At 36.9% G+C, this 23,136-nt stretch overlaps 1 protein-coding gene across 5 annotated transcripts in view; it reads right to left on the bottom strand.

Moving 5' to 3' along the window:
* Window positions 1-23,136, bottom strand: part of SUPT3H (SPT3 homolog, SAGA and STAGA complex component) — a 278,056-nt gene that overhangs the window by 71,536 nt on the left and 183,384 nt on the right. For all 5 annotated transcript variants that reach the window (XM_037391833.1, XM_037391836.1, XM_037391835.1 and 2 more), the window contains 3 exons: window positions 19,072-19,158; window positions 17,770-17,860; window positions 15,934-16,070 (listed from right to left, as the gene is read on the bottom strand). In XM_037391833.1, the coding sequence (XP_037247730.1) occupies window positions 15,934-16,070; window positions 17,770-17,860; window positions 19,072-19,158 (315 nt within the window). The remainder of the gene's footprint in view (window positions 1-15,933; window positions 16,071-17,769; window positions 17,861-19,071; window positions 19,159-23,136) is intronic.

The following is a 23,136-nucleotide window of genomic DNA, read 5'->3' as shown; positions in this document are numbered from 1 at the left end:
TGCTCTGCAGCACTGACTGCCCCCTCAACACCCTAGACCCTTCATCTGTTTATAAAAAATGAGGTACCATTACAATAGTTTTGATGGGAATTTCTTTTTATAAATGCTGAGATGAGGGGAAGGAGAGCAAAGAGCATCTACTGTATATGGATTCATTACCATATGCTTTACTGATAGTTTATCCTGTTTCCTAATGAAAGCAAAAAACCCCCCACTGTGTCTCTATTAAAAAGCTATCAGATTTGGTATCCTGGTGACACTTTAAAGAGCACATTATGTGGGAAAACAAAATAAACATTTACCCTGGCAAATGAAAGTGAATTTGGGTTTTGACATACTTGGCAAGAAGGTAGAATTATATTCATGTCAAGTATGCAGAAAAACTAATATAATATTTAAATATTTGCTTAAGTAATATAGAATTTAAAACAACACATTAGAAGAAACATTTTTTGTGAAATATTTGAAGTTTTTTAGTAAAAAAAGGAACATGCCATGGAAGTAATATGCTCAGCTGAAATTTCAAACTTCTACAGCCTTTGTTACAAATTTCCTTCGCTTGTAAAGTGGTAGAGTCTTCATCTTCACTGACAAGTCTTTATTTATATTTCCAAGACAAAGGCAGTTGTTATACTGATGGCTTAAACTGATAGTGAATATATGCAGCTTACGAAAAAAAACAGCCCTTGAGAACCTGAACCTTACAAATATGGATACAATGAGCTAACGTCAACACCATCTCAGCTAAATCCTACAGCACTCTTCCACTGTCCAATGCTACACGTGTGCAATTATTTTAAAACTCCTTTAGTCTGCAACAAGACATAATTTGGTAAAGACAGATCTTCATACCACTCAAAGTATCTGAATGCTGTATGCTAATGATCTCTAAAATTCTCAGTTTTGTCTAATAACATAGCACTAATTCATTAATTGAGCTGGATACTGGATGCTAGTTTTAGGTCCAAAATTAAGTGTTTTGATGCACTGTCTAAGGATGCAGACATTGGACTCTCCTTTTTGGATGTAAATCTAAACTCATATTAGCTGCACATACCCACAAAAATCAAATTTTCGAGTGTATCAGAATTATAAATTATTATGAAGTTTGAGGCATAATATTCTGAGTTACTAAGAGTATTTTAATGCATTTATTTTTTTATAAAAAGCTTTGCTTAATTTTATCTCATTTGGATACACATAATTGGAAAATATTTTGAAACATTTCTAAATTGCCATAATAATACCGTAATAACTTAAAGCAACGCCACCAGTCTTAATGTAATTGTACATTGTAGAAATGTGTCATTTTAAAATCACTTGAAAAGAATTCATTTAAATGTAAACTGATTTGTAAATTTAATTATGAACTATTAAACTAACTGCTCGGACTTGCAGTTCTTCTAAATCAGCATAGCTCCTACGAGTCCCCCATCATAAGAGAGAAGCCACTGTTTATGTCAAATCAGCAATTAAAAGTCATATAAAGAGTATTCAGACTATAAGAAACAAAAAGGGGTAGTTTAGGGAATTTGACTTTCAATCTTCTTAATTCGCAGTGCCTGACACAAATCGTTACGATGCATTAATAACAGCTTTTGAACATAGTATTCATTCATCCATCCTGATACAGAAATAAATTTAAAAAGACACTATTCCCTGTGCACATTCTTAAATCTGCTTGCAATGAAAACAACATATTCCAATGTTTGTATGGATGTTTGCACCATTCAATTCAGCATGCAAAATTTTCAGTCACTTACAAAAGAGGAGAACAGAAAACATTTTTAAATATAGAAAGAATTCTTTTTTTCCCCCACTGTTATCCTACAGTTGGTCAAATTATTTTTTTTTTATAAGGTAGAAAGCCTTGAATTCAAGACCGTAGCAAGAGATAGCTCAGAACCCTACTACCCAGATAAGCTCCTGAAAGGGATGCCATGGCTCTAATTCATGTTCAAAATCAGATATAAAGGCATTGAATGTATGACATAGTTAAGGTTGATATTCTTGTTGCTGGGCACTGACAGCTTTGTAAATTTAACCTGAGAATGAAACTAATTTAATTTTGAAAACGTCAAAACCTACTGACACTTCTAAGGATCTCTCTCATTCTATTTAGATTTTCCTGGAGGTCCAGGCTAACTGAACTGGAAGGGTTAGGTGTTTTTTTGGAGATGGAGGGGTAGCAAGAGGAATCAAAGATCCATGAAGAAAAAGGAAAAAAAAGCCTTAAAAATCACACAACTCTACTCACAGAATAATGGAAAAATGTCTTCAGTTCAAAATATTATACTTAATAATTTAACATAAGTAATATGCAAAGAACAATAACTGGATAATAAAGAATATAGATAATAAAGATTAAAAAAAAGTGCAAGATTTTTAAACACAGCTTTGAAGTCTATTTAGTATTAAAGGTTCTTATAGTGTAGCAACACTAACAGCCACAGTTTGGCATCAATTACTTGACTGTGCTGTTAGAAGCTGCTGTAGATTCTCATGCCATCATATATGCTGCTGGAGAACCGCTGGTGGTTGCTTGGCTTCCTCAGGGTTTCTGAATTTTTCTGACATTTTTAGAGTCAGATCTATCGTTTCTCAAAGATGCCCATATCTCCTCAGCATTTTTGTCTCTCTTTAAAATACAATTCAGGATAACAAGGTTAGCAGACACAGCACTCATCTCACCAATACAGTTCTTTAAATACTAGAACGAGAAACCAGTTCTCCAGCCTTCGGATACATCAAGAGTTAACTCCTATTGTAAGAAGGGTGTGATTAGTAGCTGGAAATCTGCCTGAGTTTAGTACATTTGAGGATGTTATTACGATTTTCAGATATAAAATAATTAGCTGATGATATGAGCTGACAGCTAATACATCTACAATAAACATAAAAAAAAATATTTCCAAGCGGATGTAGAGTATGTGTTCCGTTTCTAGCTGTTTGATATGGTCTGTGTAAGGAGCTAGGACTCGATACCAGATGCTGTATGTTCTACAAGCTTTTTCTGCAGATGTCTGCAGCCTGAGAAAATCAACAGTGCTTTGAATAACACTCCTAGTAAAAGCATCTTCTTGTCAGAGTCACTGTATGATATAGGATATGAATCCCACACAAGTGGATGAACTGATTTTAAATAATACCATCTGACAATGGTAGAAAAAAATCCCTCTTCGTAGGTCTGACAAAGTCCTGGAAATGGCTGTTAGCATCGGGAAATAAAGTCCAGCCCTCTGACAGAGACTACCCATCCCTTGTTTGTTTGATCAAATGGAAAACTAAATTTAATGATTGCTTCTGAGGTTCCAGAGGCAAATCTTCAACAGCAGTTAACTCTGCTACCAAGAAGCCCCTATCTTTGCCCCTGACGTGCGCCACTCAAAAGAAGAGTCTGGGAAAAATGTTTGAGACTTATTTGAAAATAAAATATATGCATCTTAATGTATTTTTTATATTACCACTTTACATTGCTTTCTTGCCATTACTTTTAAAGAAATCTCTTTTAGAACATCAAGCGTGTTGTGTATACGACAGATACCCTTATACCAAAGAAATCCTAAAAGCTTGCCACTGCCTGCATACAAAAGTGAAAAGAGCTACACCTTAAGCCATAAATCCACACGTTCACTCGAGAAGAATTTTTTTCTTTTCAGAAATAAGCCTGTGGCCCCCCACTTGATAAAGCTTTTACTGAATTCACATAAATCGATGTCTGAAATTTATTCTCTTGCAAAATTAATATTTTTTCTAGTGAGAGTAGCATGGTCCTGTCTTCCTTGAAAATTTAGGTCTAGCTGTGGATGTACTTGTTCAAGCCAAAGTAGCAGCGATGCCTGATTTCTGCCATGTTAAAGTCAGCTAAATGTGAATCCCAGATTATTAAGAGTGAAATGTTGATCTCAAGAATATTTGTAAGATTAAAGTTTACATAAAGTCCTCATGGACTGAACATGCAAGGTAGCCATCTAAACATGAGAAGCATTACTGTTTTTCCTGAGTATTCAAATTAAAATAATCTTTTCTGATTCATTTAATGAAAATGTGTAACTGTCTAGGTATCCTCAATTTTAATCAAAGATGGAAAAGCAAAATGCAAGAAAAGAGAGGAGACAAAAGTTAAAGCTTGAAGGACAAAACTTACAAATGGAAACATATGCTACCTTGTTATAGTTAGTAAACTGTGCCGGCTTATTATCCCGGCTGTTCTGGGTCTGTTTTCCCTTGGATTGGGTAAGGATGCACCTCCCATTTTGCAACATGTGGAGCTTAATTATAGTACTTTACCATTTCAACAGACACTTCAGATGCTTAAATCTTACTGCTTCTGATTCCATAGCTGTGACACATGTGTGAAGCTATCACGGAGTGCAATTTTGCACAGCAGCCAGATCATATTCTTACGGAAGAATACAGCAAGCAACATTGTAGATAAAATAAACCACAATGACTTGAGACAAAATGAAAGACAGAAAACCCTGTTCCTTATATACATAAAACGTCTATTGCAGGAAATACCAACAGTTACAGATTACAGAAAGTGCAGAAGCTGGAAAGTCCAATTATACGCTACCTAGATTTTTAAAGAGTTTTTAGAAATTTGAGATGGTTTATCATCTATGTGTTTTATAAAAGTTGTTCTATTTCCATTCTGCCTGCCATTTTAATATCTAAAATGGGAAACTTCAGTCCAGAATCATAGAATGGCAGAATAATTTACACCAGAAAAAGTTTGGGACATGTCCAGAGATCTCCAGTTCAACTCTTTGCTCAAAAGCAGTCCAATTAGATCCAGTGGCTCAGGACCTTGACCAGTGAAGTTTGGAGTATCCTCAAAGTTGGAGACTTCCTCAAGCTCTCTGACCAACCAGTTTCAATCTTTGATTAAGATTTTTTTTCTTGCATTATGTATCGGTCCAAATTCTGCCCTGTACCATGCACACTCAAGCAGGGTCTGGCTCTGGCTCCTCCATATCCTGCCGTTAGTCAGCTATAGACAGCAATACAATTTCCCTTTAGCCTCTGCTTTTCCAGGCTGAACCAGCTCTTCCCAACCAGCCTTTTGTCCTACATCAGGTGATCCAGCCCCCTAAACTTCTTGGTGACCCTCTGTCAGACTCACTTCAGTATGTCAAAGTCCTTCTTGTACTTGGGGGCACAAAACTGGACGCAGATTCCAGACGCAGTCTCACAAATGCCCAACAATGGGGCAGCATTATTTCCCTCGAGCTGCCAGCTAACCTCTGGCTAACGCAGCCTGCTGTGGCTGCCCCACAAGCTGCTCTGTTGCATGGGGTTACTGCATCCCACGGTTGCTTTTGTTGAACTTCCCAAGGTTCCCATCAGCCCATGTCTCCAGTCTATCAACAAGATCCTTCTGAACGGCAGGCTTCCTTTCCAGAGATTTGACTGCTCTGGGATTATGACTCAATATTTATTTACCACGCTATGAATTACTGCTTTTATTTCATTTGTAAGATTCAACAGCCAGTTATGTCTGAGTTTCAGGCATAAAGAGAAAGAAATGCTTCAAGAAAATGCAGTACAAAGGGAGACAGCGACCCTGGTTAAGAGATGTCCTATGCTTACTTCAATGCCATGCACATTAATTTGCATGGAAAGCTGATAAAACTAAAATTAAATGAAGATGCACACTTTGCATTCTTCATTGCACTTGTATTCTTATTCTTATTGTCAGTAATAAAAAGATAGCTCCTCTAAAAACCTGCCGTAGGATCCAATTTTAAGGACAGTCTAAGCATGAGGTTGCACGTGTAGCCCTATCAGAATGAGCTGTGAAACCAACAGTGCTGGGATATCTAATATACTTCTGAATTCAACAGGAAGCAATGTGGTCACTAGTAGATTATCTTAATGACCTTCACCTTAGGCAACAGATCATCTGGCTTTCCTAATGACATCTGAACTCCAGTGTGAACGTAGGTGGGAAGACTTGGCCCCTGGTAGCTTTGCAAATGGGAATGAAAAATGACAACACTTGTACTTAGGAACTGGGCAATATGTAATCAAATCTCATGACATGCTAGCCTTCAGGCTGGAATGGACTCAGAGGAGGAGGATGATACATAGACAGTAACTACTGAATTGAGATTCTTGATTTTCTGCTTAAGTGTCTGTGACAAAGGTTCACAAAATCTTATCTGAATTCAACTAAATACCTGTGGCAATATAAACCAGAAGTTAGCAAAATGACCTCTTTACTTCCGAGGAGAAAAACTGCACTCGCCCTGGCTAATCCTGTGGTCAGAAGGAAAAAGGAAAAACAAAAGTCCAAACTAAAAACAAAAGGAGGAAAGCAAAGATCAAACGTACATAAGAAGGGACAGAACAAATCTCCATTTAGCCCAGGCTCCAACTGTAGCTAGCTGTGAAGGCTTAGGGGCTACTATAACTACAAGATGAGCTTATAATAATTATTTCCCTGAATAGTCATACAGCACCCAGTGACCTGTGGCTCAAGCACTTTCTTAACCAAATATGCCTTTGTATTCAATATCTTTCAATAGATTCCTGCCACCCCCCCCACCCCCCCACCCCTTAAGTAGTGCTATTCAATAGATCTTAGCTCATTTTGGCTATATTTAGCTGGAGTGCAGCTTGGAAGTTACTTTCACTGCTCCTCTGTGTTGTCCATACGCTACAAGCTACAAACCGTGGATGGAGAGGCTGTGATGACACATGGCTTGCTCACTCTGCTATCGAGGGTAAATGCCAATTTGAAAGAAAGGGATCCTCAGTAATTCTGTAGAAGGTATTTGCAGGGCTAACCCATGAGCCTGATTAACACTAGGTTTTGGTTCCCTGCTGGATTCTAATACTGAGAAAGGCATTGTTATTTCCTTAGTGAATATACAGAGTAAGGAGAGGAAGAAAGGGGCCTCCCTACTATACCTGTCATGTTTAGCAATAGTAGGTAAATGAACATTCAGATAAATTAATTTGGCACTGCCTTATGTTGAGACGTGCATCAGCCTCCTACAGATGAAGCAGGGAAAAAAATCCTTTCGTTAGTATTGGTTTGTGAATGTTCTCACCTATCTGTTAAATCCAGGACCTTACTGTTACTGTTACATGCAGCAGCTAAAATAGAAGACCACCATCAAACCCCCTTCTATTTCATGCTACAGGGAACCTTCTGCTATTGTCTTCACTTGTTAGAAGACCTTATTTTCTTCCACAGAAAGGTTTTGGGATATGAACGCTTAAATGGACGGAAAAAGGAATTCAGAAGCAGGCATCGAAGCTTGGTCGAACAGTGGCTGATGATCCACGGTGCTCCTGCACCACAGAGCTTTGTAGGTGGGAGCAAGAGAAGCAGGCGGTTGTGAAGGTTTCTGCCAAAAAATGGAGGTCTCTGTGCTGAGGTTTCAGTCTCGCTCTTCATAATAGTGTCAGAAAATCTCTTCCTTGCAACAGGTGAGAAGTGTGAGTGACTTTAGACTAATTCTGTGTTTGAAATTTTTGTGTAATTTTCACTGGTGTGGCCAGTCTATGGCTTTTTCTTTTGAGTTTTGTGAATCCTGTGCAAAACAGCCTCAAAAATGGTTTTATGTGAGTGACTAGTTCAGGAAAGCTTGAGATGTTAAAACACTTCTCAGTATAGGCCTGGTTAACTTATCCTAAGAAATAAACTGTTACCATTTTTTCTTCATTCAGAAAGGACTTAAATATTCAGGTAATGGAGCTTAAAAGATTAGTTATTTTGCTACTTAAAGGTTCAAAGAACTGAAAAAAATAATTTTTTTCCCCCCAAAACCATCTGAATTACATTCTGTCTTGTAAAGATTTGCATCATCACATTTCTACACAACTTCAGAAATACAAATCATTATCAGTGCTGATTTGTTTCGTTACTTCAAAGTACGACAGCAATTTCAATAACGTACTACAAATTTTCTAATAATAACCTAATACCAATCAATAACCTACAACAAATTGCCAGATTTCAGCATCATTCCTTGTTCCCAGTACTTCAACATTTACATAAACAATAACTGTGTTGTGAGTACCAATACGTGGTGACCAGTCTATCTAAGCCACAAACACGTTAAACATAGGATCACAAATAAACACAGCATTAAAATACATGTAGAAGGAGAATGTTTCCCTAGTCTTACATTTAGATCTTAATCAAACCCTCTGTGGAAATAATGTTTACGTATATGTGTGTCTACATTTAATTATGCGTGTGTGTGTGTGTGTGTATATTTAAAGTTTCCTTCCAAAAGTTGTTACAACAGTCATTTGTGTGTCAAAAATACAAAATGCAACAGCCCAGATTCTTCCTCTTCCTCTGAGAAAGTAAACAGTGGCAAAAAAGTATTCAAAGAACTAAAAGACAGGAAAGCAAATAACACCTTGTCCTCCCAGCAAAACTGCCCAGACTTGCAGTATGAGCACTGTTCACTAAAATGCTCTAAACCAAACAATATTTTACCAGGACTGAAGACCCAAACAAACAGCACACTTTACGTAACCATAGCAATCAACCCCAGTGTGAGAAAACCCTAATAATCTGAGATTTTTACCACAGTAAAAAGTCCATTGGTATTGCAGCCTGTAACAAGAAATCTTTTCCACTTGATATCTTTTTCCCATTCCAATGAGAATGACACAATATACAGACATACAGATAACAACGAAAAACTGTTTCTATTTATTTTCTGTTTACTGTTAACCAATTCAACCATTACCCAAGAGAAACACTGTTTTCCCAGTATCCCAAACACTCCCAAGCAACGTGTAACCAGAGAAACCATTAATACCAGCAGGCTTATTTTTACACCAAATAATGGTTACAAACACTTTGATACTCAGACAGCTAATTTACAGTTGAGATGCTACTAGTTGTGCTATCTTTGCAGTCATCTGGAAACACTGGGCTGATGCAGTGAAATTAATTCCCTCTATATTTGCATTCCTAACTTCGGTAAGTATGTCTTGCAATATTGAAAAAACCCACTGCCTAGAGAATAAAGGCTTTTTTTCTTGACTGATGTTCCATCTACACTCCTTTTAATCTTTGCATCTATGTATATCAAAAGAAGCAGACAGCATACAGGGAGCTGGTGACCTTATAGACTGTTAGAGATCATCACTACACTCTTTCATATCATCAAGGTCCCACTGCATACATAGAACTTCAGTCTCCAAAAACAGCCACCCCAGAGGCACCAGAAGTACTTTTCCTAACATCTGATGAATTACACTCAAATGTGACTCAAATGTTTTTGGAAAAAAAAAAGGGGGTGGGGGGGGGTGGGGGCGGGCAGAGAGAAAAGAAAAGAAAAAGCATTTTTCTCTCTGATCTAAAGAACTAACTTTCCCCTGGATCGTTTCTCCCTTGTTTCTGAGTAGGGAAGGTGCCCTAAGTTACTGGGATGTTTAAACTTGTAGGCAGGTACAATTAAGTGAAATTCAGGCCAAACTGTGGCAGTGATGCACTGAGCTCTCAAAGCAGCTTATGTGGGTGGGAAAAGGAGAGCCTGGGGTTTTTTTCATCATTGTCCCAGAAATCTAGTGTTCTTGGGCAGGAATTTTCCCACTCCTATTTGAGTATATTACTTAGCCATTTTAAGTCCCTTTTCAAATTCAAGGCAATCTCCTCTTATTTGACCTGCACACACAGATGAGGATGACACCGGTTTACCTTAGGGCTGCAATTATTTAGTCCATACAATAATATATCACAAGGTTTTCAATGGTATGGCTTGTCCTTCTGCGTCCCATCACTGGGATCCCTTTGCCAGAATTTGACAGTGCTGAGTAAACAATAAGGAACCTTATTTTCTATCCCCTTTTTTTTTCAAAATTTAATGTCTTAAAATTTAAGGCTAGAACTTGAGTTGCTGGTGTAAATGATGTAATATCAGAAAGCTGCAGTTGTACATGTGGACCAGCACAATATAAATGGATGATAGAGCTGTGAGAGTATTTTTTAGAGACAGCACAAAAATGTAACAGGGATTACATTCCTATTCTCAAGTGAACCTGTGCAGCCATGCTTACTTGTAGCCATATAGACTCCATCCCTTTCCTAGCTCCCCAAAATACAAGCCTTTTCCATTTCTAAGGCTTTTAATCTTGGCCTTTCAGCCTCCACTCCCCACATATGGCCAGGACAGAAGCAGAATGGTCACTGACAACACAAAGAAATTCCCTGCAAGACAAATACATCCCGAGGAGCCTACAGAACTGTGTAACTCTCTGTAAAGAAGACACTAACATTTCATCAGCTGAACAGGTCTCTAAACTCTGCTATTTATACTGCCGAGGTGTCCAGTAATTACACTGGGAGATGACACACTCAGCTCACATGCAAAAACCCAAAATGAATTTAAACATTCTCATCTGCAGACGAATCTTATCCCAAGGTGCATTCCTTCATATGGTGTGGCTGTTAAAATAGAAAAAGGTTATAAATTGTGATTCTAAAAATTAATAAATTATATATCTGGGCACAATCTTGTGAGATAACAGAAGTCACCGCACAACTACATGCAAAGATTCTGTCCCAAAACATAGATTCTGCCAAGAAGAATCTGAAATAAGAAAGTTAAAACCAACTCTTTCTGAAGAAAAAGTAAATTTATCATAAAAATTACATAGCAAAAAAAGATGTGCTCCGAGCAACAATGCACTGATGCTTAGTAACATAAAACTTCTCGGCTTGTCTGCCGGCATGCAGTTTCTATTAAGTATGTGTTGTCTGTACTACAGCACTAAGCTTTCCATATGGGCTTTAAATCAAATTCCAGTTTGTTATTGATACACCCTGCATGAACAGATACTCCCTAAAGAGTAATGACCCCACACAGCACTTACACTGGCATAATTTTCGCCAGCCAAACGAGCACAGTAGTACTTAAAAGGCCTTAGAGCTCTTTCTAAGTAATTTCCTGCTTATTTAATTTGTACATTTTTCCCCAAATTATTAAAATTAATCGGAGTACTTCAACCCCGTCTTCGTATCCTCCCTGAACAGAAGAGCTCATACATTTTTTTCTGACTTACGCCATCAAATTTTAGCTGTCCCAATTAAACGACGTGCCCAAGTCAGCATGGAGCAACCTGTGCCTGTGCTCCTGCCCTCCGAGCCTTCCAGAGAGCACGGCCACATCCAGACCATGTGGTGGGAAGAGCTCCTGGCCCTGGCTAGCTCCCAGGAATTGTTTGGGACAACATGACCTGCTCAGGTCAAAGTGTGACCACTCAGAAGTTGATCGTATTCCAGTAGGAAGGAATCTTCTTGGTCACTGTCTAATTTACTACTACATGCCCAAGTCTATTTTATTTCTGAAATAGAGTGGACTTCCAGAGCATAGTTCCTCGTACCCCAAGGTGCACTTAGGTGTGTTTAGGGGTCTGTATTTTGTAACACAAATTAACCGTGTCTGAACAAAGACAAAATTAAACAGGAGTAAATAAACCTCACATGAAAAAACGATATATTCCAAAGGCACCTAAACTTCATTGCAATATATCGTGTTTTGCACAGGACCCATAGCATTTCTGTGAGCTTCATGCAGATATCCCACTAACAGAAGCATACTAATGAGCAGCACAGGAAAAATCACATCCACAATGAACTTCCTAGAACAACAGTATGTACCTGTAATTTTTAGATACCTAATGTAAGCCATAGGACAGTACGCCTTAAAGAACCACAAGCTTCTGTCAATCCCTTTCCATAGGGATGTAACTTAGTTTTAATATTTTGATGGCTTCCAGCCTGCTTTCAAGGTAGTGTAATCTTCTAGGGAAGTTATTTTCCCTCCGCTGTTTATTCAAACTTGCAATGTACTATGAAAGCATTATGGTAGCTACTGCAACTGAATTATTGCCATATAACATCTGAGTGTTGGAAATATACCCCTAAACTAGCAGTCAGAGTGACAGAAAAATGGTGTTTCTCTTAATCCTTGGGGAACAAAAGCGAAACAGAGCATTCACAGCATGATGCTCTATGCATTCCTCTGTATGTCAGTTCAGATTTCTGAGGGGAAGACTTTTTCCTGGTGGGGGAGGTATTGGAACAATAAATCAAATGATAAAAAAAATTGATATTTACAGACTGAGAAAGAAGTCAGCTTTCCAACAACATTGGACTTGACGTTTTAAAATAGCTGTACTTGATTTTAACAACAACATGGAGAATTTGATAGTGGTTTTCATAGAAAAATGCAGAACTGGAGTTACCATTCACAAAATCACAGCCAAACCTGCAGCCAGTTTTACTATGGACAGGTCACCTGTGAGGTTCAGAGTAGCAACATAAGGACACAAGCACCCAAATCTGCATCTCTACCCAAACTTCAAAATACAGAAAAATGCAGAGATTTTAAAATTTACATGCCCCTTCTTCCCACACCAATTCAGTCATATCCCACAGGAATCCCCACTCCCCCCTCTAAATGATTTTTAAGAGACAGAGGAAAGCAAAACTGCAATCCACTTGCAACATTTCCTTTCTCCTGGATTCTGTCATACAATAGGCACAGAAGAGAAATGGAATTCCAGAGTACCACCAGCTCTGGTTCTTCCAGAGCCTAGCCTGGAATAATAACAAATAAAAACAATAACAAAGGGGTTAGGTAGAGCGCCAGTACATATGTTGTTCGCAAGAGACTGTCACCTGTTACAAAGACAACTTCTATGGTTTGGATAACTCTCCTTCACACACTCAGTTCAATTACATCTATGAGCAAGAATAGTTTATTCCATCTATAACTGCTCTTACCCTGAGCAGCAGCATTTCACTGGTGTTTCACTGCTGTCTTAGGAGGGCAAAATACTAACTGTTACAAAGTTAGACAGAGATGCTATTTCAGTTTTTAATTTTTGATTTTGCCAATACAGTTGGCAGGTTTGCCACTATTTATTGCTATTATTGAAATTTTTTGTAAGTCATCTAATCACAACGTACCAATAACATAACCATGTATTACGACAAAGTCATGTGAATTTTGTTCTTAATTTCTGCCCTGTATTTCAAGAGCATTCCATTTTCCTTTGCACATTGCTATTATTACTGTTTTAGAGATAGTCCCTTCGGTTCAAATTAAAGCCAGAGGATACATCAATAAGTTCTACATACAGTCCTAGAAGAACGTCCTTTCTTTTTAATATGACAGCATTAGTGGGTGGTTTCAAGTCAAAAGTGTAGCATCGTTTGCTCTTCGTTAGTAATGTCTGAAAGTGCCTTGGAGCTTTGCTCTGCTCCTCTGTGGTACATATACAGAATAGACCTCACAGAATGGCAAGCGATGTCGTGAAGTCTTAGCTCTAATTTTATAAAATGTTTTAAAAGAAATGAGTATAAGCAATATTTTCTTTTTGTATCATAACTGAAACCATACTGCTAAACAATCATATCCTGTTTAGCCCATAATGACATCAGAAATACATGTTTATCATCTGCTCTGGACAACTTAGCATGATTTTGGCCCAAGGCAAAGTGGAACTGAAATCTTTTACAGTTGTCCAAACCAAGATAACCACACATTTCTGAGGTAATTGATACCTAAAAGGAACACTGCCTTTAGGTTGTAATTCATGATTCAAGCATGCTAATTCCTTAAAGAACGCTGTTAAAGTGTCTACTGGATTTCCTCCAAAACTTAGTGTGGATTAAACAATCTACTGCACAAAGAAAATGTGATACATGAGATTAGCCCATCCATTAACAACTCTTCCTTTAAGAATGGATCACATTTCCTTCTGTCTTTGATTCCCTTCCACCTACCTGAAAGTGACGACGACATCCCTAACAAAACAAAGCCAAAAATATGTTAAAGATTTTGAATAGCAAGTCTTGAGCAATCTTCCATGTTTTGTCATTAGTTTTAAAAACTAATAAGAAAGAAAATACATAGTAATGACTTCATACCGGTATATAATTCATGGATCTGTTCTAAAATAAGTAGATCTTTATTTTTTTTTAACATGGGAACATATCAAGAGTTCAGAAAATCTAAAAAAGTAGGTAAGAATTACTTTATATATATATATACACACACACACACACTCACTCTACAGTTCATGAATTACAGTCTAGTGAGAATAAACAAAACATGTAGTCAGATGAAAGGTAACTATTTGATTACAGGAACACATTCCTTTACAGACAAACATTAAGTCAGATTTGTCTTTGTCTAGGACAGGGAACCTCATACTTCTAGCAACTTTTGCAGGTTTTTAGACCAAAAAATTATTATACTGGAATGGCAGAAGAGAATGTGAAGTCAAGCACATAACCCATTCATTCAGAAAAGTGCTTTTATGTATTTTAGCTTGTACAAGCTCAAAGTATTTGTCTGCCTTTATGCAAAACAGTATTTTGCATAAATATATAAGAAAGCAAAGCAAAGCAAAGAAACCATCAGTTTCCAAAACACAAACAGTGGTTGGGAACAACTGTTCTATGACACTAATTCTTAGCTGTGGAGAAAAGGGATTTGTTCCTAGCCAAATTCTTACAGAGAAGAGATTCTTGATTAGGTTTTGATTTCTCCACATTACAGAGGAGAAGGAAGGGGAAACAAGACTGGGAAAGTCCCAGTTCTGAAAAGGGACTCCATTAAGAAGAAAAGATGAGAATTACACCCAGGGAAGCATAAAAATATTATTATTTCCTAGAATTTTCCATGAAATCCTTTCAGTGAAATGAGACTCTAGCAGTCAAATATTAATACACAAATATTACTCAACAGATGAGCCACCTCGTCATAGAAAAGAAAATCAAACAAAATCACCCAGCTCCTAGCGCTGAAAGGGTATAAAAACCACTCTAAAAATAACAAATTTCCAACAGCCCTGTGCACTATATTGCTGTCTAAAAATGGATGGAAATTGGCTGAAACACCAGTGTGGAATCATGAGCATGCTCCCAGCGCAATTCTGCCTTTGACATCTAGTTGCTCACACAAGACATGAGGAAGAACTGAGCAACTGAGCATTGAACAGGGGCCATGGACCGTTCTCTGTATTCACTGTGGACAAGACTACCGAAAAAGGCAGGGTAGTCCTGTCCACCTACAGAGAATTTGGCCATAGGGATCCAACCCAGGCCATGTCACCAGAGATCTGGCCCTGGCCTAGTTCATTAACTCATACAGGTACAGCCTTTGGATCTTATACATACTTCAGAGCAAATTACATTGAAGAAGAAGCTCTACTGATAGAGAAGACATAGGGTTGATAAGATCTATAAGGCATACTTGCTACAATGAAGTATTTTGTGCCAGTATAGCTAAACCTCAGCAAAACCAAGTAAAACTGGCATCAAAACCAACCGGTATCAGTACCACCGTTCCACAGGCTCCCATGCTAATACAGCTAAACTGCCTCTTGATCCCACCCAGCTTTTTGAGAGTGATGTGGTACTGCATCTGTAATGTAGACATATTTTTTCATAAGTACACCAGTTAGAAAATAGGACTTGAAAGAAGGATGGCAATGGCATATACTGAAGCATGCTTGCACAGCGTATTTTAATTAACCTGTAATTTGTGTTATATGAAAAGAGTCTTCAAATGCTATTGAAACAATTTTCTGATGAGACAAATAATGAAAAAGAAAAAAAAAGATTGTGAAAAATGTGTGAAATGTTTATAAATAGAATCTACTTTTTACAGGAAGGAAATACAAATGCATGACCGACAGAAAGATCCATAACTACCCTTTCATAATCTTCCTTCTCAGCATGTGTGCTTAAATATCAGGAAATACTGGAGTGAATAGGGAAAATATGGAAATAGGATTCCTTTAGACCATCTGGGCAAAAGGAAAAGACCCCATGTAACAATTATATAATATGCAACATGAAAAAGGCATCAGACCAGCGTGATGTATGAAATATTTCACAGTTTTCTCTGCTAGAGTTGGGTACCAGTAAAAGAAAAAAATTACCTCCATCCGCTCTTGCTTGACATCATCAATCTCATCATCTTCAAACATAGCTAAGAGCTCTCCAGTCTGGTCAATGGAGTTGAGAAAGTCTTGAGCAAGCTTCTGCCGTTTGTTAGTGTTATTACTGCTGAATTTGTCTTCACAAAGGTAAGCAAAGAACAATAAACAGGTTATTTGGCTTCTCCAAACATCAACTGATGTCCCTAGGAGGGACATTTTAGAATCAGATGCACTATGCAGAAAAAGCTTGTTCTTACTGTCCCTGTACAAGCTGTGCTACCTGACCAAGGTGATATCACTGCTGTGCTGCAGTACAACGGTAGTAAAAAATCACCTTTAGTGTTTTCTAGGATAACCTAGTGGGTTTTTGCAATCTAGAGAAACCTAGTTTCCTGCTCATGTATCATTATTTCTTACTGAAGGATCCACAGTGGACAGAGCTGTAGAAGAAACTACGCTTCTTTGGTTGCACAACGCCATGACTCACAGAACGGAGTAAGTAGAGGAAAAGTTCTTTCCTCAAAACATGCAGAGCATCTTCATTACCTACAGGCTAAAGCAAACCATAACACAAACATTAAGATGCAGTTCCACAGGTGACGAACCATTGCTCTACAGTGATAAAAAACCCCTAGAGATGCCTGGCATGGTGATCTCTCTGTTTTTCTAAACAGAATAGCAGCTATAAAGACAGCTTCACAAAACTAAATTAATGGCTTCAATTACCAAAGCCTGCCAGAAAATGCAGTCTTTAATTCCCAGATGAACTGCATTTAGGAAGCATTTCATGAGCATCTAAAATGGCTTATAAAAATTATTTCTTTGTTTTTAATAGTGACACAGATCCAAGTATTAAAAGAACCAAAGCTGTCAGGTGGGAAGCTGTACTGCCAGATTGCCTGTGCGAAACAATACACTTTCATATGTGGTGAAAATAAAATGCCACAGGCAAATTAAATCTCAAATGAGTTGACAAAAACTAATCCCTTGATTGATCAAGTCAAAGCAAGGAGTACAATTTTTACCTAACATCAGTGTGGATGCTCAGAGGAACCAAACACAAGGAATTCATTGTAAAGGGGGAGATAAAAAAAAAGGCTCTGAGAAAGGAGCTAAGTTAAATACAAAAAGTTGTGTATGGACATTGCTAGATGTTAAACAAGTATGGCAAGGTTTAGATTTGCTATGATAAATTTTAACCTAACTTTTTACTAGGAAGTGTTAATTCTTTGATTAATATAAATCAACACTTTATACTAACAAATTATATGGCATAAATTAATACATTTTAATGCAAAGAGCTTTTCCTTTAAACACATTGGTTATAAAATCTGTGACTTGCTCATGGAATAGGGAAACAAAAGTGTTTCCCATTCTTTAAATTACAGATTCAAAATACAAAATGTTAAACCACACTAAAAACAAACCCAGGTCATATATTAGTATTCAGTGACTTCAGTTTATGGGATTTTTTTGTAAAACATGTGAAAACCCTTTGATAAGAATTTAACAAATGTCCATTAAATTGCATGCAGTAGCTGCCACATTTAAATTACACATGCTGAAATCAATTAGCCCTTTCTTTAATCAGCGCCAGTTTCTTACTTCAACAGAGTTCTGACATTAAGTAGTCTTACTTATCATTTGGATGGTATGTGCCAATACTTACTTCAGAAGTATGTCAAACAGAAAAGCAGAGATTTTAAAACAAATTACTCTGAAGAAAATATTTGTGTGTCTTCAACTATTAAGCAAGACATTAATACTTTGTATTGAGCTGTTCAGTGCATTTATAATCTCAAGCTTCCCCCAATTTAAGTGATTTCTTTTTTCTACCTTCAAGGAGGTCGTCTTCTTCTATTCCTTTGACAACTTTGGATTTATAATCTCGAAAAAACATGTATTTTAGCAGCCTTCTAAGCTTTTTCTAAAAGAAAATAAATGCATTTATATTAATTACTGTCATATAGTTACTTTGCTTTCAGACTAACTTTGTTACACACAAACATATGACTGTGTAATACATTACTCAGTAAATATAATTTTTTAAAGTGTTCATAATTTTTGACTGCAGAAAAACCATAATTTGAAAGTACATCAAGGTCAGTGAAAATTCCCTATTAATTATTATTCATTTGAGATCCTTGGTATTTTGCTTGCCAACTTTGAGAAAGAAATGGGTTTGACTTTCAGAAAGCAGAAATTCAGAAACCAGGCTTCTTCAGGGCACTCTAAAAATCTTTGCTTAGTTTGGAAATGCAAACCTACAAATGCATATTTTCATGAACTTTGACATGCATATGAGGGACTATTTTCTGCATAACCTTACGCATCACATCAGATAAAGCAACTACAATTGTTTTTCAAGTTTTGGTATTTTTTAATCTTGATACGGTTTTGGTGATTAGGTTTTGCCTATGAAAGAAGGAAAGAAAAATAAAGGGGAGAGAAAAGGGGCAGGGAAAGGACAGGAACTAAGGAAGAAAAGGAGATAAAGGAAGAATAAAAAATGTTGATAAAATAGTTGACAGTAATTTTTTAATAATTTTAAAATTTGAAGAAAGAAAATAAATTTAATCTTTGTATGGGAAATTGTTTTTCTAAAATTGCTGTCTTGCTCTACTTGCTATCCAGAGAAAGCAAGACCATCTCTACATTTGGAGATTTTAGTGAGATAAAGCGTAGGAAAAATATTATAAAGGAAAATCAAGACAGTATTTATTGACAGCCTAGATGATGAAATGTTAATGGCCACATTGTCAAATGTTACATCTCCATCCTGCATAACCAGGGGGACATTAGAATGATTGATTTTTAATGAAAGGGATAGAAAGGATAAGGAACAATATTAATACCTTTATTAAGAAATTGTTTTGAGCTCTAAGGTACATTACACCCACCCTAAAGCTTGGTTGAAAAAATCTATTGATAATTAAGTTACAGGGAAATAATGAGAATTAATTAAAATGCTATACAAGTATTGTACTGGGAGCAATACAGTACAGTTGCAGAGAACTATACTTTTAAATAAAGCTATTCCTGATGATGGACTCCTTTCACATATATTAAAGGAAGCCCTTTAAAACACGATAAGCAGCTTACTACGTAAAGTAAGAAATTTCTGATGTATTACTTTACCTTATCTTTGCGCATTAAGAACAGGAGATCTTCAGCAGAGATGACTCGAGCTCCTCTCAGCTGAGAAACTTCAGCCGCTTGCTGCAACTAAAATAAATAAATAAATTAGGATGGCTGTTTCTGCGTTAAAAATTTATTCACCAGGGTTTGTTTTAAATAAGTTCAGATAATATTTTGAATGGTCGTGCACAGCAAAATACAAGCTATGCATTAAAACACAAGCTGGGACTCTCAAAGGTGTCACTCACTCGGCTCTTGTTAGCCAAGCGAATAACAATTTTACAAAAAGTCTGAAAGACTTGACAAATCTCAAGCAAAAGCTTTTTTGTTCATATTCAAAATGATTGCTTTTAAAAAGCACTACATCCCCTTTTTTCTTTTCCTGCACCACATTATATTGGAAAATGAACGTATAATTCTCTCAGGCAATGTAAAAATGCCAAATTCTTGCCATAGCACTTTATCTGCAACTGCTGAAAGGTGGCTGATCCCTCTCACAATTTTTTAGAATAATAAATATTAATTTTAAACAGCTTACCTAAGTATTTTTTGAAAGAAACTCTATCCCTACTTGACTTATCATTAGTACAAACCAGACTCACATGAAGAACTTTTTTAGGCATACTCTTATTTCATTTGAGAGAAAGAAAATGAATTGATAGGAAACACTGACTTTATTAATAAATAGGAAAAACTTTATTGACCAGACCAGGCCGTTCAGATATGAGTAAGATAAAGATGGAATTAAGCAATGAATGACACAAAAAATTGATAAGAGGTTGCCAAAGGAGTGTGAAGCAAGGAACTGTCCTCACCTCCATTGCACCAGTGCCTCCAAAGGACCTAAACTCCTCAACTTAAATCTCTTTGTGAGGGACTGAGCACATCAGCTTTGGATTCACCTTCAGTAGGTTCAGGAAATCGGGCTCTTTCATACACAGATAGTTCATATCAAACCCAATAGAAGATTAGAAACCAATCTTGTGCAAGCCGATTGAACTACTGGGCTAAGAAGGTCCAACACAAATGCACAAGAGAATTCTATGGGATTTGCTTCTTTCAACTCACTAGCCTTTGGTTCTGGCATAAGATGACACTGTAGAGGAGGTTGGATAGAAAGGATACTTCCCAGCATGGAATACACCTTTATCCTCTAAATTCAGAAACATTGTCCATAAGGCAAGATTTAATCATAGTTTCTTTGCTCTTATCCTCGTTAACCATCTGATGGATGAACTGACAGTGAATATTAAAACTCATACACACCTGTAACACAATCAATAAACAGCAATTTAATTTATTTTCAAATGTCTCTATATTATTCTTTCAGAAATGCATTAATGCACCTGAAAATAATTTAAAGAAATCCTATCCATCATACTCACACTAGCAATGGTTTCACTCAGTATCACTGGCTGAATAAGTATATTATTAATCTGTGCTCCCATGCTGCTATGACTTGAAATAGGCCTATTCAGAAGTTAAAAAGATCAACAAAAACAGTAGCTGTTTCTAATATCCAAAGGAGGAGGGGCGGGGGGAGAAAGATTTTCATTTTGGCAAGTGTTCAGTGGGCAAAAGATTCAGTCCATAAATCATAATACTGGACTGCATTAATTTTTTTCCACACTAATCACATGCATACAAAACGTTAACTGTGTCTTGTATGCACAACACAAAACATACTGCGTGAAGAGTTTCAGATTTTCCCCTTGAAACCCTCTCCTGGACCTGGCAGTCCCACAGACCAGAGAGATTTCAGGAATTCAGAAGTCACAGTAATATAATCTTACTTGAAAAATGTAAGAATGTGAAAAACGATAGTTCTATTTTTTTGGCATAAGCAAAAACTGTTTCTTATTCTGATTAGTTTGAGGGCACATAAGCTACTTATATTTCTAACATAAAATATAAAGAGCTGGGTAAAAATAAATTTACCAGGAACGAGCCAATATTCATCTCTAGCGTAAATCTATTGCAGTTAATGGATGGATGCCAAGGCTGACTTTGGCCCTGCTAAGCTTAAAAGTGTTACAAAACCTGACCTTAGCATGGTGATAACACAACACAGCTTTTCCAAAAATCATATAAAACACCGGCAGAGATATCCGACGTGAAAGTATGCTCTAGTTCTCTAACACGTATAGGACCGTAACTATCATCTTTAAGGTCACTTCCAACCCAAACCATTAAGCCACTCTATGATTCTGTAAGTCATTAATTTTCTTACCATAAAATTCAGAAATGTTAATTTCTGCGTGTTGCCGAAATACCTTATTTTCCCAAATGATAAACACGTGACAACATGATTTAAAGCAAAGGTGGTGTGCAAGTTGCTTCCAGGAACCTCCCAGTGAAGTAAGGGAGAGTAAGGAGAGGAGGCCAAATTCACATCCCATTTGCATCTAAGTCAATCTTGAATAAACGCTGTTTACTTTCACCGAGTTATTCTGGGCTAAATGCAAGATCAAAATCTGGAACAATATTCTCAGTTTCAACTGTAACAATGAAAACTTTATTCTCTTATTGCCTCAACTTTTGCATCTATTTTATTTTAAGGAATGAACACACAGCATTTAATTTCTTTGGCTTCAAGAAAGTGAAATACAAAAATAATTACTTCCTGTACAGTTATAAAATATGGATTATTTATCCAAACAGACCATAATGAGCTCTGCATTGGTACACATATTTACCTGGGAAACCAGGATATGCTCCGGTAAATATGTATCCAAGCAATTAAAAAAAAAAAACACATACCACACAACCGAGGTTGGGGGGAAGATGTATTTATAGTTTTAACACACACGTAATTGACTCCTTAAAACCTCAACGTGAGTGCTTCGCTATAATTAGTATTATAACAAGCTGTCTTGTTGGACTGTCCTAGAGTTGCCATTAATATGCAACAAGCCCCAATTCCTTAATTTCCGGAGCTGAAGGCCTTGTTGAGTCATTACCGTGGGCATGTTACATGATGGAGGAGGATTTCAGGAAGCTGTACCAAAGAAACGATCCATCTCTGAACACCCGAGCATTTATCATGTCGGAAAAGCAATTTTCAGCTATACAACCTCAAAGTCAGGAGGTCTTGCACGTTTCACTGCAGTGGGGGCATGGAGGGGGGTTTACTCTGTGAGCAGCCCATGATAGGCATGATATAAAAGCTACAGTAACTTTTCATATATGAGGTTACTATATAGCAAAAGTGAGGACAGGGCAAGGATTTCCCACCATCTCCCTTCTCCAAGCCTCAGCGATATTCGGTGCCACTCACAGAATCTGGGGCAGCAAGAGTTCCAACATCCTCACTATCTTTTCCTAGTTTTTTTAATGATTAAAATTATTCAGTCCACATTACAAAATAATTTGTTCGGGATAATCTTGAGAAACAGCAAACAATCCAAATTACGTAGCTTTTGAAAGAAAACCAGGCTAAATTTCCTAATACCAGCAGACAATATTTGAGTCCTCGGAGTCTGAATATCTTTTCTATTACAGCCAAATTATGAACCCCTAAAAGCGAAGTTTAAATAACGGAAGTGTTGAAATGGCTTTAACTATAGAGCGCAAATAGCTCTGTTAATAATTAGGAGTTTATGAAAAATAAGTGTATTTTACAATTTTTCACATTACAAAGAAGGTAGTATATACAGTAACTATATTTTAAACTCTAAGAAAAAATGGCTGGGGAATAATATTTTAAAATGTAATCACTGGTTTAATGACTTTATGAAGTTAACTTTCTTGGCAGGATGAACTGAAGTATGTTAACAGTCACCTTACGGCTATTTTCTTTTTGCAACTTCTGCGAATTATACATTTGTTGAAAGGAGTATTCATTCTCCTATGACAGAAGCACAGTGACTTCAATGGTACTGTCTGCTTTTCTTTTTTTTTTTTAATAATTATTTTTTCTTCCACTACCTCCAAAGTCAACAATCACCAATACTTCTTCTACAAAACTGTCTTGATGGACAAACAGACAAAAAGCTGGAAAACAAACATACTACGTTGTGACATAATCCTTCCAGTTAAACTGCAGGACGGAGTTGAAACAGTAAT

This window comes from Falco rusticolus, chromosome 6 (genome assembly GCF_015220075.1).
Source record: "Falco rusticolus isolate bFalRus1 chromosome 6, bFalRus1.pri, whole genome shotgun sequence".
NCBI lineage: Eukaryota > Metazoa > Chordata > Aves > Falconiformes > Falconidae > Falco > Falco rusticolus.
The sequence above is the reverse complement of the archived record's forward strand: the minus strand, read 5'-3'. Positions and strand labels throughout refer to the sequence as shown.